At 47.1% G+C, this 17552-nt stretch overlaps 1 protein-coding gene and 1 long non-coding RNA gene across 2 annotated transcripts; both read right to left on the bottom strand.

Moving 5' to 3' along the window:
• Positions 1-5146: 5146 nt before the first annotated feature.
• On the bottom strand, positions 5147-17552 carry LBHD2 (LBH domain containing 2). Its single transcript, XM_040558869.1, has 4 exons — positions 17455-17552; positions 12930-13020; positions 9519-9717; positions 5147-8409 (listed from the first exon to the last, which is right to left on the bottom strand). Exons 2-4 carry the CDS (start codon positions 13017-13019, stop codon positions 8333-8335), a joined length of 366 nt encoding a protein of 121 aa, XP_040414803.1. The 5' UTR covers position 13020; positions 17455-17552; the 3' UTR covers positions 5147-8332.
• Positions 10032-12916, bottom strand: LOC121070987. Its single transcript, XR_005820330.1, has 2 exons — positions 11712-12916; positions 10032-11633 (listed from the first exon to the last, which is right to left on the bottom strand). It is a non-coding gene; the product is annotated as an uncharacterized LOC121070987 (long non-coding RNA).

Here is a 17552-nt window from a genome sequence, read left to right on the forward strand (position 1 = left end):
GTACCTGATCCCAGAGGAAAATGGAGCTGGAAGTTTGTGAGCATGGATGCACCAGGCCTGACCTAGCAGCACAGACACAGCTGGGGTTATTTTATGCCTTTGTGTTAAAAGTTGAGTACCTGAATTAGCTGCTTTTATATAGTTTCATTAGCTGTTTTCATATAGTTTCATTAGCTGCCTTCATACATCAGGGATTCCTGCTCTTTCATGTATATTGTATCCAGAGCATCTTGCTCTGAGTTGGTGGTAATACATTACTCAGAGGGGAATGGTATCACCCTAGGAAAATAATAATAATAATAAGCCCACAAAGAGAAGATCTACCTTGATTACAGGATAATTCAGCACGGAGAGTAATATTTTTTCCTGGTAGACTGTAGGAAGACTGGCACACACACATTTTCTGAGTTAGTGCTAATGTATGCAGTCCTGATAAAACTCAGCTTGTGAATTCTAGTCATGGTCTTAAACTTTATTAAAATGCACTGAAAAGAAAGGTTACATGGTAAAGCAAAATAAATAGTGGTGCCTTGTAAAACCTGAAATATCAACATGAGTATTTGAGTGCAGTGCTATTCCAAGTAAATTTGGAGCAGAAATCAGCTCTTACAGTTTCTTCTGAAATCTTTCTCTGGAGGAGAGCCAATGGTCACTCTAGGAATGTTTAATACTTGATGTTTGGCATCATATGCTCTGTGTCTTTATGTCTCATTCTTTTTCTGTGTGTTTAACTTGTGTAAACTACTCAGCAGTGCTACAGTACTCACAAACCTCCCCACTGCTGTGCATTGCCTGTAGCAGATGTTACAGAAACTCTGGTGTCTATGAACACCCCAGGTGGGATCGCATTATAGTGACAGCCATATTCTGCTCTGGTGTAAAACACGAGTCTTATCCTGCTTCCTGTATCATGCTTCTACTGAAAACTTGCTAGGAACTTACAACCTGTTGTGTTCAATGCGTAAAGAAGCACAGTGTGTGGAAATTATCTTGGAAGTAGGAGTAACTCCATGGGCAGAGAGGTTTTGCCAAAATGCATCAGCATCTGGTTCTCATTCTGGGAATCAGTCATTTATCCAGCTTTACGAGGCTGAGACACAAGAGGTCGTATAACTTCACTTCAGGCACCAAGTTGGTGGACCAGGTTGATTTACACCTCAAGATGCTCTTCTCTTACTTGGACACCGGACTTTACAAAGTGATATGAAACACAATTCCCAGAATTAATTAGGTATTGCTTGTTTCTTCTCCCATAACCTGTACACACCCACATGTTAAGACTCTGTAAGATCACATCATGGCGTTTTCCCAAACCTTGTATGTTTTCTGATTAGATATGTGTGTTGGATTTAGCCAAATCCCCACTTAACTGGTGCACTCTGTGTATCTAGGTCATTTGCACACAACAGTTTGTATGTGGAATAACAAGCACAGCTCTTGGCAGAGTTCTGCGTGGCAGAAACACTTTATACCTTCATAGAAATGAATGTGAACTTTTCTGGAAAAAAAAAAAAAAAAAAAGAAAAAGGACAAATAAGTTCATGCAACGAAGGTTTTCTTAGCAATGCAAGAATGTCTTCAATAAATAACTGCAGAGACTCTGGGCTGTTGCTTTTGCATTGCTTTTGGGCAACTCTTGGACCTTTTCACCTGGATCCTCCGGCCTCATCCTGGTCTCGGTTTGCAGAGGGGAAGGGAGCAAGAAAATAGCTGGGTTTGTCTCTTGCCAGGGCCAGCTCACTGTGCCGGCAGCCCTGGAGCTTCTGCAGCTGGTGCTGTGTGGGTGTTTTGGGTACAGGGCAACCAGAAGGCAGGCACTGCCTCAAGTATGGAGTCGCTTGGAGGGAAAGACTTGGGTCATTTACATCAGCAGTCATCACGACTGGAGATGATGCTAGGAGCTGGCCCTGCCTGGGACAGGGGCTGAGCATGATAACAGCCATCACTTGCTGTGCTTGTTTCAATGTGTTATGGAGCACATCTATAGAGCAGGGTTTTAAAACACTCTCATTTTGTTCTTTCTTCCCCTTGGTGTTCAAAGGCATCTCTCAGCTGCAGTAGACCCAAAACCATGCCACCAAATTTATGGGATTTCTTATCAGTGGATCTGCAGACATGGTTTGAGACCATGCATCAATACCTTGTAGCATTTTAATGACTGCTTTTTTCTCATAATGTATATGAAAATTGTACAGATGATTTCAGCTGGACAGCAGCTTGTGCCAAGCCAGCAAATAATTTTCTAGTCTTGGAACAAGACTGAGCTCTGCCTGTACAAACTAGGCCAAAAAAAAAAAAAAAAAAAAAAAGGAATGGGGGAAAAGACACTAGGCCCTTTGTCCTCCCTGGAATTTGTTCAAAACCTCAGGGATAAATAAGCCACTTTATTTAACCCAGCCCAGCTATAAATAGGCAGCAGCACCTTAGCCTCTGTGTGAACTGGGAACTCAGATGTGTCACCTCAGTTACAATCATGCTTGAGAGGTACAGCCTGAATTTGAGATGTGCTCCTATGCTAAAGGGTCACTGAATGTAACCAGGGCACCGGATGTGGTCCAAAGAGAGACCCTGAGCTAAAATGGAGGTGCTGGGGCTGGCAGGGGCCAGAGGGCCGGTTTGCTTTTGCTCTTCTTTTCTTCCTTGTGTTTGCCAGTTGTGTCTTAAGCATCAAGTTTTCATCCCATGACTAGTTTATTTTGTGCTGCCCCCATGTTTTTGTCACAAGACCTGACCAGACTGAAGGGCTAACCCTGGAGGGCACACGAGGGCTGCCAGCTAGGCTGGGGGAAGGCTGGGTTGATAGGACACGTCCCTCTGCTATTCCTTCCTGCTTGAATCGTCACCAGTGAACAGTTAGCAGGGGCAATAATTTATTCTCAGGCTTCCAGCAGTGTGGTACCTGGAGCTTTCCGCAGCTCCCAGGTCTGGCTGTCCGTCCAGGCAGCATCCCAGTCCATGGGGTTTTCGTGGCTGCGTCACCCACTGAATAGCGATGCGGGGGAGTGCAGCTGTCAGGGGTACGGAGGACACCTGAGTATGTGACAATATCCAACCCACGTTTCATAAATTAAATGACTAATTCATAAAGATAGTCTGTCACACTCCGGGATTCTTGCTGAAGCGGAATGCTGGCGTGATTGCAAACATCCATATAACGGCTGGACTCACCGCAATCACGGGAGCTTTAAACAGATTTCCTTCGGGGGGTGTGTGCACGAATCGTCAGGCAGGACGAAAAGATCCTTGTCCTCTGTAGTGTAAAGTCTGGAGGCTGAGAGCGTGACCAGGATCGGAAGGTCTGTGTACCCACCTCCCCGGAGGCCCCCGCTCCCACCTGGGCTACGCAGAGCGGAGGTCTGCTAAGGCTCGGCACAAAGATTTTGGGAGCTTCATGGCAGAAATGTTGGCAAAAATGGAGGAAAGTGCTTTATCAGCATTCTTAAGGGAAAATTGCAGCTTTTTAATGTTTCAAGTTTAATTTTTTCAATGAAAACTTTGAAAAGAAAAAAAAAAGAAACTTTGTTAAAATCCTCATTTTAGAGAACTGCGTGAAATTAAACATTTAAACATTGGTTCACCGAAATAAAAGCCACAGTTTATTTTCAAAGATAAAATGAGGAAAGGTCTCCTGCTGTAATTTGCGGCGGAAGCAGTGCATCTGGGTAACAGCGTTTGTAACGTGAACGTAAGGGATGTGCTGCCTGTTGTGGCAGACGCGGCTCCCTGTCACTGTCAGGGATCACCTCTCTCCAGAGAGGAATTCACACAAATACTAGATTAAAAACAAAAGCTGTCAAAAACACAACTTAGGATGTGGTTTGATTTGGAAGTGAAACTTTTTAGTTTAACACCATAGAAGTCAGTTTCCAGCTCAGATGGTTTAAATACAGGCTAATTCCTCTGAAAAAGTTATTTGCTCCTTTAGACAGCAGCGTTAAACAGGATACAGCTAAAAGAAAGAATTATTAAGCAGGCATCTGAATAAACTAAATTATCTGATAATATGTTAATGGGAAAACATTAAATGAACCTGAGAATGTAGTTGATTGAAGTTTGAAATGTTAGGAGCAAGAGGACAGTGTTCCCATGAGCAGCCAGGGCTCAGCATGGATCTCACAGCAACATAACATCTGCCCTGCTTGCAACTGCGTTCAGCCACCAGGCAGCACCTGCTGCATCCTGCTGTGGCTGAACATCACGCAGGATGGCCCCAGAAGGAAGGGACGGCTCCTGCATGCCCCAGGTGTGGGCTCAGACACCCAGGAAGGTGCGAAGGAGGCAGAGTCAGTCTCCCTACCCCCAACCCCTGGGGAAATCTATGCCCAGACCGGAGATTTTCCATGCGTGGCACAAGTGTAACTCCAGTACGGAGTGACGCCAGGCATCAGGTTCGCAAGTGCTGCAGTGCCAAAGCTGGGCCCATCGCCTGCCCCTTGGGGTTCAGAGAATTTCCCTCCCCAGGCCAGTGCTGCCTGCAGGGCACCGCGGGTGGCAGGTCCCCAGCCTGGCTGCAGAGGGGCTAGCTGTGTCCCCAGGCAGCACTCTGTGCCGTGCTGGTGTACCCGTCCCAGCGAGCAGAGCTGCTTTTGCACTGAGCCTCTCGATAATGGGAAGGGGCAGAGTCTCACCCCCACTTACCCGATCCCTAGCTTTTTGTTAAGTTGGCATTTCTGGGGAAAAAAAAAATAAAAAATTGTTTGTTCAGCGCAGGCTATCTCTGCCTCTCATCTTCGCTGCCACATGACCCCGCTCCCCTTGCGCGGGTATAGGTTTCTAGTAATGTGAGTTCCTGCTGGGCTCCACAAAAGCCTTTCCAGAAAATGCTAAAAATGCGCATCGCATTAGGGGGTGAGGGAAGGCGGCCAGCTGGCTCGCGGCACGCGGGGACCGGCTGCCACCCGGGGCGAGGGGCAGCCAGAAACACCCGAAAAGGAGCGGTGAGGTTCAAGCTGAGGGTCGAGGCAGGGCTCGACGGAAAGAAGTGGAAATGGCAAGTGCCGAGGGAGTGGATCTGAATTCAGCTGCGTGCCAGGGGCAAAGGCAGGCATGGGGCAGGCTGCCTTCCCTGCGCCAGCGGTGGGCCAGCAGCTGCCCAAGTGGATCTCTGTGCTTTTAAAGCAAGACGCTGCAGCTGCACCACATCTTCCAATCGGTCCATTATAGGCATTTAATAGGCTAAACGGTGTAATACATCTACAGGACATACATTAGTCGAGTATTATGTACAGGTGGCATTTTACAAAATTAGAAAGAACTGAAATAAAGCAAAATCCAACAATGTCTTACTCCATAAAACTTCCTTTCTGCACTACATGAAATATTCTACAAGCTAGACTAGAAAAATATGACTGAATGTCTTTTTTTTTTCATTTTTAGTTTCTACAAAGCTTTTCATCCAGAAAAAAAATACAAAACAACTATTGAGTTTATCAGAGAGACAACACTTGCACACAGACAAAGTAAGTGGACATTCATAGACCTGCAAGTTGAATAAATAGGGCTTGTTTGTATAAAACAAGTTTCTCTCTATCTTGCTCTCCTACTTTAGGGCCTCTGGTCCATGTTCAGAAAAATAAAAATGGGAGGAGGAGTTTGGCTTTGCGTGGTGGTTAAACTGGGGCCACACTGCTTTAGTGGAAAGCTGAAGTTTGAAGCATCCATTTGCTTCAGCTGAAATACTGAGGGGGAGCTGCGTGAAAGAGGAAACAGGAAAGAGGGGAGTAATGAGGCTGGAAGGAGGAAATCTGGCATTTCTGCATGGGCTGCAGCACTGTGTATTCCAGCCCAAAAAAGTAGCGTCCTGAGGCGTATTTTCAGGGTGGATGTAGAATTTTGTTGTTTCTTTGGGAAACTTATTTAGGGAAGTGCCATTGACCTCAGGTGGAAATGGGATAAGGGCCATCCAGAGCAGGAAGGGAGGGAGCGTCTGAAAGCAGATAGAGAGCGCATAAAATTGGGGGAAGTGTTCCAAACAACTGGTTTTCCTTTTATAAAGTGAAAAGCAAATCAAGCAACACGTCTAACGTCATTCCTCACGGAGCTGGGCAGACGCAGGTTAAAGGAAATCACGCAGCCAAAAATACATCGTCATCCTTGCTGCTTTTCCCCAGAGCTTCGGAAAACTTCTCAGCAGCTGGTGCAGGGGCCGCATTTAAAGAGCACCTCGCACCCGAGCTGCAGCCCCGTGTCACTTCTCAGTGTCTTACCCAGCTTGTTCTCACTTCCTCGGCTTTGCAGGAAGGCTGCCACCAGCCAAGGGGGTGGCAGGGACAGCAGCCGGGTTTAGGAGGCCTGCTTGACACCCTCCACTGCTCTGTCAAGATCTGGTGCTCTGACCATTCATCCAACAGAATAGTTCTCTGACAGCGTGGGTAAGAATGTCTACACCAAAAAGGCAAAACAGGTTGTTATATAGGTTGAGAGAGCAAAGTTTAACTTAAGTATCACGTTATACTACACTACACTGCTTATAAAAAGGGTCCTAGATCCCAAACACCCCAAATAATGAGCTATAATTTTGTACATAAATTAATGTTGCTTTGAAGTAAAATAGTCTCTTTCCTTTGTATTAAACATTCATTGCACAGAATTCTTTGTAAGTAAATATATTAAATTTGGTTGCTAAGAAGGTATAAACTTATCTTATCAATACATCTGGCCAGTAAATTTTATCCATCATCACACAATTAAAAGTTTCCTTTAGAGAAAATTATTACTGGATAGAAGAATGCACTTGAAAGTCAACTCGGGAGTTAACGCTGGAAGAAATCCTGTTATTTCTTTCCACCCACAGCGAGCGGCTTCTTCCGGATGCAACATTAATTGGAAGTACAGACCCCATCCAGCCCTGCCGAGATGGAGAAATCCAACTTCGTAGCTTACAGGGCACTTGTCACCAAAACAGTCGAACCCTTTTCAGAACATGCATTATCTCCACCGACACTGTCCAAGGGGAAATGTTTTGGGCCGAGATCTTTGCTTCTCCTGGGATGGTGCCTGGCTGGAGGGAGTCTCTGGAAGGTCCCCGTGGAGGAGCAGGCTCACCCCTGTGAAAATGGCCCCCAGATCCATCTCCAGGCAGAGAGAGAAGGAGAATCCAGCGGAGACCTGATGCATGCAGAGACAGCTTGTCCCACCACGAGCTGTGGCCTACCAGAGGTGGCTGTGCAACCACAGCCAAGGGGGCTGTGCCACAGGTGAGGACCCCCAAGCCATACGTGCTCCCGTGGGCAGCACTGCCAGGGCAGGACAGAGGCCGGTGTGCATCCCACCACCTTGGCCCTTTTCCACCCCTTCCCACCACAGATGGCTCGGAGGGGACCTGGCATCATGTGGAAAGGCTCCGCGAATATAGAGGAGGTTTGGGCTGTGCCACGGAGCTCCCCTCACCTGCCCCAACACTGCCTAGCTTGGGCTGAGGGAGGAAGAGCTGAGCCTCTGCACCTATTTTATACACAAAACATACCAAAAGAATAGTCACAACAACTTCTATTAACAAGGTGGGACAAATCCAGCCTTGGCAGAAGCAGGAGCCATTTCACTGGCTTCAGTAGCGAGCTGGACCTGGTCCCCGAAGTGCGCACAAACAGCACGATCCACCCAACCAAATCTACAACGAACGGTCTCACTCCACGAACACCAGCGACTAGCTATTCCAGCTCGTCAATGTACAGCAAGAAAGCGTTTCTGAAGCTTCAGAGCCTTATCGAAAAGACGGTTAGTACAAGGCTGGTTCATCTCAATTTGCACAGGTTAGCCAAAGGGAGAGAACTGCTCTGATCCGCACCCGGGCGGCAGCCTGGAGATCCTGCGTAGCGATGGAGGCTAATCTTACACTTGCGTCTCTATACAAAAGTTACAAAATCAAATGGTGACATTATATTACATCTATTGTCCATAATATCACAGTGCTAGTTTTAAATGGCTAAAAACAAGAAAGGTTTTAGATTTAAGACATCCCTTCTGGAGAAATGTAACCCCTTGGTCCTGCTGTTGATACCTGAAAGCAGCCTTGCTTAAAAAAGGTAAATCCAATGAAATGTGCTAATTGAAATTAGGAGCATTTTTCCTTTGTAATCTCATGTCTGTGATGCATTTCCTAACATGTTGCTTTTTTTTTTCCCTAAGGAAAAATTAAACAAATAATATGAATCCCAGCCTGAAAAGCAAAATGTTAAAAAGAACAGTTCTAAAGCCCATACACTTCTTACCAGGTACTAACTAAATAAAACCCTTGCAGATTTAAATACAAATTAGTTTGACATGTCTTCAGAGTGTGTTAGCTTGTCAACAACATTCACAATGAAGTTTCACTTCTGAGGCCACGGAGTTCCTACTCATCCTTTTCAGTTCTGCTTTCGAGAGTATCTGTACTGTCTTCCACTTCTTGAGCTGGATGCGCTAAAGTATCTGCAAAGAAATTGTTTGTCAGTATTTTTTCCCCCACGCTGTACATCATCCTTCATTTGACTCCCTGCTGCACGAAGCAGATGATCCGTCAGGGTGCTCAGCCTTGAAACTGGTAATTTACTGTACTTGCAGACCAGCAGCTGAACCTGGAGTAGGGTACTCTGAGTGCATCACAGCCTGACTTCACAGGGACTTCAGACCTCAGGATGGGTATTAATGAGATGAGGTGATGACCCCTCTCGTTAAAAGCAGGACAGCCGCCACCGTGGGAGGGCTACCTGCTGTCTCAGTGAACCTGCTCAAATGTTCAGCTCTGAAGACATAACAAGTCCCAGTGTCACTGCACAAACACAACACAGAGGCCGTAATGCACAGCCTGGAGCTCAGGCCGTACGTTTGGCTCATACGTCTTCTTGAGTGATACAACCCTGTGGTTGCCACCACCTAGAAATGGCTGCTGGAACAGAAGAGGATTTGACACTTCAAGATGAGACCTGGTGTCATTGTCCCCTGGAAGGCAAGGGAAGGTGCATCTTGCACCCCATCCTCACTGCTGTCTCTGGGCTTTTGCATGGCAAATGTTGGTGCACTGAAATGGAAACCGTGTCACTCTCTAAGGAAGAGCACTGAGATGAAAAAAACAGAAATAGAGAACAAGCTACACTGACAAGCTCTTATCTCTAGCCATATTTACCCCACAGTGACACCATTAGTCATATCTACGTACTTGTGAGCTCCTGTTACATTAATGCACTCCAGGGACACCACAATGCTTTGAAAATGCAGAGCTATTAAATACTCTGCTTCTAGGCTAAGAGATGGGGAGGTAGATAGACACCATTGAACAGGGCTATCGTTTCCTAGAGTGAACCGCTGATGTGCAGTGCAGTGCCTGATGGCCATGCGAGTGGCCAGCGCTGAACATGATGCAATTGTAAACTCTGTGTCCTCGAAAGCCACAAGGACATTTTCAGCCCACAGGACTCCCTTTCCATTGCAGGTGTTTCTGCACCCACTGCTACTTGGTACTCTGTTGACCTCAGTGCATGGCATAGCCCGAAACTGCTATTTTCCTATGGGGAACAAGGATGAAAACTACTCATTCAGACCTTCCAGATCCACCTGCTGCTGCTGCTGCACGCAGACTCTTTGGTCACCATGAAGGCCCTTGTCTTCTGCTGATTTCAGGTCATCGGGAGGCCAGCGCAGCTCCCCGCTCTCCACCTCCCCAGACTCAGTTGGCTCCACCACGATCGATGGCAGTCTTTTGGACAGCTTGGGGTATTTCTCACGCGCGTCTGGGAAGGCCTGGGGAGAGATTTGGGGACACGCCTGTCAAAGCCTTGCCCAGGGATCCATGTTCAGAGCAAGCGGGGTACATGCTCCATCTTAGCATCCTTTCTACACCTGACATGCACAAAAATGTCCATCAAAAACCCCCTTCGATCTGGTGCAGACTGACCTGTGTGATCCACTGTGCACAGAGAAAATAGAGACTTTGGCAACAAAATTCACCGTGTTGCCAAACCGCCGTGTTTCACTTCTGGTGGGTTTGTAGGACACCAAGGTCGTTGCTGTAATGGTAAGTTAAGAGGCTGCTCCAGCCCTTCTGGCTGTCGTCCTTTTGCTCTGATATGATTTATTCATATTTTCATGCAGTAACAGTTTATTAAGAAGCTGCCATGCTGCAGAGCTCTTTTATGTTATGTGAAACTATATTTTATGGTGCATTCAAGCAGGTAGCCCCAGAGATCATCTTTACACAGAGGATAGCACCAGCTATTATTACATTTGTCACACTGAATCTGCAGGTCAAACATTATGTAGGGATTAGAGTTTGAAGCTGAACTAGGTATTTGTAGTGAATGATATTATAACACATAAAAGTGCTTTCTTGTTTTCAATATAGCTGGTTCATTACAGTCCCTCAGGGTACTTTGTTTTGTTTTGCTTTGTGGTTGGTTTTTGTTTGTTTGTTTGTTTTGTTTGTTTGTTTTTGTTTGATTTTGTTTTTGTTTTTCCTGGACGAAAACTCACTCCAGGTCCTCCAGGAAGGGGCAGACCAGGTGACTGAAAATCAGGGGCTGAGAAAAGAACCATCCCAATTAAACTCCAGGTGCTTCCATGTGTTGGCTGTGTGCTGGTGGGAACCTGCCCACGTATTTGCAATGTGTTCACCACTGTATCAGGGTTTCTGGTTAGACCAAGCACTGCTGTTATGTGAGCCAGTCTCAACACAGCTCCTGCTACAAGCACAGGCAGAAACATGCAGATATTCCCCAACCACCATAATATTGGGCATATCCCCCAGGACATTGCCAGGGACCTGGGGACTGTAGTGTCATAACGCACTGGAGGTGTTTGCTCTGTGACTTTTGCAATCTCCCTTCATCCCGTGAGCTGCTCCTTTCTAAGAGTTCAAGACTCAGCTGCCCCCTTGGCACCAGTGCTGGCATGGGGATGCACGCCTGTGGGAAGGGACAGTTCCCTTCCTATGTGTCTGGAAAGCAGCAAGCACATTTCTATCTATCCAGGATAGTATTGTGGGGATTGATTCATCCCTGCAAATGTACACGAAGATGAAAAATGTTTTATACTATTGTTAGTCTTGCAAATTGAGACACAGTTAAGGAGTCTTCTATAGGAGAATGTCCTTCAGTGCAGCTAGACCAAGGGAATCACTGAGGTTAAACCTTTTTAATGCTTCCCCAAGCTGCACTCACATGGGTGTAACTTGTCCTGATCAAGCAATGCTGCTCACGCTGCCTGTCAGAAAAGTTTCCCCCAACTCCTCATTATACAGCCTCCTCCAGACCTGTTTATAATTTGAAAATAAATTGCCATGGCAGCTGTCTTGACTGGGAGGAATTCTTAAGAAGCTGCTAATATTTCCCAGCTATTTCCAAACATGCGCCACGGTGACAACACCCTTGCTGGGGCAGGTCCAGAGACACCTCAGAGCAGCTGTGCACTCTTCTTCAGACCCATGGAGGAGCCTTGGTCTGTGATCCTCATGGCTCAGATGACAGAAAATAGACAGAAAATTGTGGTTAAATTGCCCTGTTGTCTCGCAGGGCTGCCCATACAGGGGACAGTGACCTGCTCAGTCTGCTTGGGTGGCAGAGGACTGTGAGAGTGCCACCTTGTCCCCAAGCTTGCCCATAATCCCTGGCAGGGGCGACCCAGTGCAACAAAATTCCTCTTTTTTCCATCTTTCTGAAGACCTAAGAAATGAAACAAACTGGTCTAAAAATGTGCTGAAAGGTGATTGTTAAGGCTGCAACAAAATTTAGGAAAGGCACCTGTGCAGCTTCAGTGTGTCTGTTCTCATTCATGCTGTTCTCCTGCGGCCTTTCCTCACACGAACCGCGTCATGTTTTTCCCCCGGTGCCCAGCATTTACCACGTCCCCCCAGGAATGAGTCAGGACTGGCAGGAAGCAGCACGGTGTTTTTCTGCGGAAGCTGGAGTGTGCGACGAGTGGGCAGGAGACTGCAGGAAGAGAAGGACTGGTCTCCTGGCCAAAGGGCTTGGAAGTTGCTGGAAGAAAGCTAGCTTTCCTGCTGAGTCACTGGCTTTGCGTTACCTCTCGTTTCTTTTTGCTTTCTTGCGTCTGCTGGCCACCACTAAAGTGGGGATTGGATCATCCTGCCCAGAGGTGGGGATAAGCCAGATGGAAAAAACCTCTGGAGTAGGTGAGCAGAGACACCTAGGAAAAAGACTTCATGGAGTTGTGGCTGGCACAGAGTCTGGACAGGGTACAGTGACACACTGATGAAAACCAGGGACTGGGCACTCAGTGAAAAAAGAAAATACTGAAAATGTGCTCTGAGAGTGCGCAGTGTCTATCCTGTGAGGTTGGTGAAGCCAAGGAAGGTCTATGGTGAGCTCTAGCTGCACACGGCCTTTCATTATACGCCCCAGTGGTCTGAAAGGAATTTGCAAATTTTCAGTTCTGACTTCGCCGACTTGCAAATGTTTGACTCTAACCTATAGCAGTTTTCTCCTACAGCAGTTACTCAGGTACAGCACTGACTCCGCTTGCAATAATACATCTCGTGTTGAGAAGCAACTTGAATCCACCAGGACACATTGAGGAGGTCTGTCCCCCAGCAGCCACACGCCAAGTCACAAGCACAACCACAGGAACCGAGCTGGGCCGAGGGGGCTGCCACAGGGGTGCCTCGGGACACTGGGGTCCCTCCTGTGGGAAACAGCACCACAATTGGGCAGCTGTGTGGGTGTGGGACTGCCTGGGGACAGAAAATGTCCTGCGCCTGGCCAGTGCAACTGGAGCCATAGCTATCTGGGTGAATTCTGCAGTCATTTCAGATCATCTCTTTGCTAAAAGAGGGAGCTCCCTTCGAGCCTGGAGCTCATTGCACAGGTGGCTGTGTAAAAGCTGTGGGACAGTATTTGCGGGGTGTCTGCATCATATCTTCATATATACGTGCACAAAAGTTATTATTGCATTACACTGCTTTTGAAAAGCAAATCAGGACATAGTTTTTCTAGTGGTACCTGGCTGGAAGGGCCTCCTTCTTCCTCAGGAGACTGGCTGAGCGTGAATTCCTCCATCACCGGTTCCCGTGTGTTCATCACCTCTGTCATGCTGCAAATATCAAAACAGAAATGGAAAACTCAGCTCTGCGCTTTGGCCCCACGGGTAGTTTAAAAACAGGCATTTTGTTCTAATAACTATCATGCAGACTGTCCCTTCTAAACAGCCCCCAAAATATTCCCTCGTCTCTTGGGCACGTGTGTTTGCTGCTGCACTGCTGTGGTCATCAGTGGAGTGACAGCTCCATTGTCCCGCTACCCCTTGTCTTAATCTGCTGCATCTTTTTCCCTAAAAAAGTGTAAATCACAGGTTCAAGCCAATGGCATCTAACGTGCTGCCATGCCGTGCAGGGAGCGTTGCTTGCATTTGGGGGCAAATCCAGGAGCAGCAGCAGCAGTGATGTCCCCCCTGAAACTGAATCTGTGGACAAAAAAAAAAAAAAGTTACTGTGCAAATATCAGCCTTGAATTAAATTCTCATTCTGGTTCTTCATAACGTCTTCAATATTTGCTCTTCCCAGATGTCTCTTCCATTTAGTCACGAGCCAGCACTTCTTTTTAAACTGTTAATTCCAGACACACCAGCTGTATCGGTGTCTAAGGGCCAGATTTTCAGTAGTCTTTATTTCCCTGAACGTTCAGAGAGGTGTTGAGTGGGATTTTCAAATGCATCAGGGAAGGTTTGGCACCTAAATCTCATTTAAATCAGGGACTTAAGAGCCTAAGCTGCTTATGTGCCCATTAACCATCCCCCTGTGCTGTTCGGCACTCGAGGCACTACAGCTCCGGCCCTTGCGCTCTCCTTGTCCCACCGTCAGCATTTGGGCAGCCTGGAGCAGGGGGAGCTCTGGCATGGGCTGCTGGCCCAGCCCAGCCCATGGTTGAGTAGCTGCATCTCTGTGGAGCAAGGATTTTCCCCACATTTGTGATTTAGAGATACAGCAATTACCCTTTCTATTGAAAAACTCAAGTAGGATGCCCAAAAACTTCATTAGGCATAGCAGCGAGCAGAGGCTGAAGCACTCGGCGTGACCTACAGACCGAAGGGGCCACGCTCCTTTCGGGTGGGAATACCTCGGCCCTGGGTGGGTTTGGCCCCACAAGTGCCACCGTCAGGGACAGCAGGGGCTCGCTGCCAGGCTGCTGCAGCAGGCAGAACGTAGGCACCGGCAGCGAGCCCGCCCTGCAGCAAGCTCCCCTTTGGGCACGACTAAAGGCTGCCATTAATTCTAGTCCCGCTTCACACACAAAAGCCTCCTTTGTCAAGGCTGCTCCTACTGAGAAATGCAAACTAAAACATCTTAAGGATAGCTTGTTTCAGGCTTACATTACCAATTACCCCACAAAACTGAATTTTACAATATCTGCAATTACTACAAAACCCTTCACAATGACTTTAATTAGCCGTAGCACGGAGCAGCGTGATATCGCAGAGACTTTCACTCCCACTGCATCATATTTAAAAAGAAGCATGGCAGACCCAGGAGACACTTGAGCTTGGCTGTGAGCTAGGACCCGACCCCATAGGCATCCGCCAGCTTAGGGAAAAGCCCTGAAAAGCCAGCCTCAGGCCCAGCCAGTGCCGATTTAAGCAGCGTGCTTCCTGGGACACACACACAACAGGAGAGAGGAACTGGGCTACAAAACTCAGCAAGAGGCTGGACTGGTGCCTGATCTGGGCGTCCCCCAACCTAAACCCTCCCAGATCCACTGCACAGTAGCAGAGGGACAAATTCTGCCTGCTGGGAGGAAGTTTTGTGCTCACTGTCACCTGCAGCCCCTGCAACAGGGAGCACCAGGACACCACAAACCACCCAAACCAGTAAAATGCGGACTTTTTTACGGACACCTGCTTTTATTCCTGCAGCTCCAGTGTGCTATACCATTGGGCACCTGTGGATTACGGAGCCACAGGATGGGGATCTGGAAATGAAAGACCCTTTCCCAAAGCCGTGCCTTTGGACCCTTCCCTGCCCCTTCCCTGCGCTGTCTCCTCCCTCTGATCACCCCCAGTGCTCCTGAAGCTCTTGCCTTCTTTTCCCATTCTGATCTCTGCTCTGGTCCCAGAGGGACCCTTCTGTGTCCTTCCTGCTGCCCCTCCTGAGGCCATAGCTGAACTCTGCTCTCCCACCCCGACTCTCTGGTCATCACCCACGGAGCTGGTCTGGGGGGGCTGACACACATCCTGCTAGCCAGAGCCAGCCGTCAGCCTGGGGGAGCACTGGGACCACAGCTCTGACAGTGCCCAAGATGCAAGCCTCTCGTTTTGCCTCCTTTTCAGGGTTTGGTGCCCTATCCCCTCTCATCCTGGACAGAAGGGAAAGGGACTTAGATGAGAGAGCGTGTGTCTGCCTGGAAATAATCTCAGAGGCTTTGTGAGGGGCCAGGATTTATGAAGTCTTGGGCTTGGCTATCATGGAGAAGACATCCCACTGCTTGTGTCCTGGGGGTCAGTCCCTGCTAGCCAGGAGAAGATTGCTGCGGCTGCCCACAGCTTGCTGGTTTATTTTAGCAGGCTTTCAGTACATACCGAGTGCGTAAATCACTTCTCCGTCCTTGTTCCACAGGACATCAGAGAGATGCAGCCACACATGCACTTTCAAACGTGTCATACGAGCTCAGAGATGCTGTTAAGACCTCATGAAATTCTATTATTGAGCAATAACGGGCTCCGTGCTTCCCAAAGACCACATTACACCCCGCAGATAATTTCTAAATGACAAAGACAAATGGTTCTGGCTAGGAAAATGGTGACAGTCCTGCCAGTGTTCCAGCAGATGCCTCCGTGAATCAGCTCCCAAGCTGTTGAAGCCCAGGCCATTTGAAAAATCTGTGCAACTTAAGGGTTTGATTGAATAGGATGGCAGAAGCGATTGTACTTGATGCATTTCAGAAAAGAACAGGGGGGCATGCAATTGGCAGAAGAATTAGGCTTTAACTGGAACACATTAATTGTTCTCAGTCTCCACTTAGAAACAGTAAAGGAAAGCAGAAGAAATCTATACGGGCTGGGAAAGCAGCGATGCCTCTAACAATCTTAACTAGGTGTTTAACACTAAAAATAACGAGAAATAAAACAGTTGTGAATGCCACTGCAAATCAGCTCATCTAAAACTTTGAAATCACTTGTAGGACATCACTGATTTTTTTTATAACGCCACAGAGTCTGAAAGGGGAGTTTAGTTGCTGCTTAGGGCTTTTTTTAACTGTGGTATGATTTATGTGCAGGAGAGATTTTACTTCTCAGCCAATTTTGATGGAAAAATATTGAGCCATTTTTACTGCTGCTCTTATGTGACAAGTACTTACATACAACAGAAAAGTGGCTGATGCAAGCAAATTATTATAAGAACTGTATCTCTTTTAAACTGGGTTTTGCATTTATGTTATGTACGGTAGGTGCTGATATCACCAATGACATACAGTAGCCATAGTGATGCAAAACAAGGCAATAAATAGCATTTACAAACAAAGAATAAATTCTGTTCTGGTGGATGAGTCACCTACTCTGAACCTTAAAATTCTTCTAGCAGTGAATTAAGACATGCATTTACTTCCCCTAGGTTTAATTAAGCTTAAATATACCAATTAGGAAAAAAAGAGCAAAATCTATTCTTGCTTTTCTGTGAGAAAACTACATTCAGAGATGATTATTCTAAATGCAACCGCTACTGTCACAGGACCATGCTATTCTGATCTTTCTCCAGGAGCATGGAGCAAACGAACAGCCCACTTTCTGCTGTTTGTGATTGCACTAAGAAGGTCAGTTACATACAGAGCAATATATAGGTTGACAAGTGCTAAACTACCTACTGTGAGAAACAATGCACGCACTTTTATTTCAGTTTCTGAACAGAGGGCAAAACTGACCTGTGAAATTCCTGGTTGCAAAACGATACTTAAATGAAGACCAGTTTCAAGACTCAAAATCATGTAGCACTTACTAGGAGAAGGAAAACAGGTGGGTTGCATGATGCAAGCAAAGATTTCCTTAAGAGAAACTAAACCACCTCTTCTCTAAAGCAAGGATCAGAGAGTGGACAAGTGAGCTCCTCTCTGCCAAGATACCCTGAGCAGCCTATTCAAATAGTCCTTTGAATGGAGCATTTGCAGCCTAAATAGTACCATCTCAGGACCTCTGACAATTTGCATACTGCTCAGACTTTTCAGGGATAGAAACGTGCTATATGCTTGTGCTGACAATAGGCAAGTGCCTTCTGACAGCAGGACCACATACTGCGTGTCACAGCACACCAGCAAGAAGCCTATGGCCAACGGGTTCCAGCTTTGGCTGGCTGGTGGGCTCCGTGGCCATGTGTTATGTGCCCCAGCCTGGAGGATGCTCACATGCACACCGAACTGAGCCCTGATCCTGTGCCCACCTCCCAGAGCAGGAAAGGCAACAAAGGGGACGTCTGGCCGGAGCACGAGACTCAGGGTGGGACAAATGACAAGTATGGGGCAATGACAGAAGAAAGCTCATTACCTTCAATCACATAAATGGGTGTCGTTTCCAGAAACTGCTGCAGATGTTCACTCCTGCTGATGAAATGTTCTGCAGGCTCTGTCAAATCCTAAAAGTGT

The sequence above is a fragment of the Cygnus olor genome, chromosome 5 (genome assembly GCF_009769625.2).
Source record: "Cygnus olor isolate bCygOlo1 chromosome 5, bCygOlo1.pri.v2, whole genome shotgun sequence".
In the NCBI taxonomy this organism is placed as follows: Eukaryota; Metazoa; Chordata; class Aves; order Anseriformes; family Anatidae; genus Cygnus; species Cygnus olor.

Coding starts and splice junctions, on each gene's coding strand:
- LBHD2 (XM_040558869.1), bottom strand. CDS start 13,019: ATGACAGAGGTGATGAACACACGGGAACCGGTGATGGAGGAATTCACG. Junction 9,718..12,929: donor AAGGAGGCCCTTCCAGCCAG/GTACCACTAGAA, acceptor ATCTCTCCCCAG/GCCTTCCCAGACGCGCGTGA. Junction 8,410..9,518: donor GCAGCAGGTGGATCTGGAAG/GTCTGAATGAGT, acceptor ATTTCTTTGCAG/ATACTTTAGCGCATCCAGCT.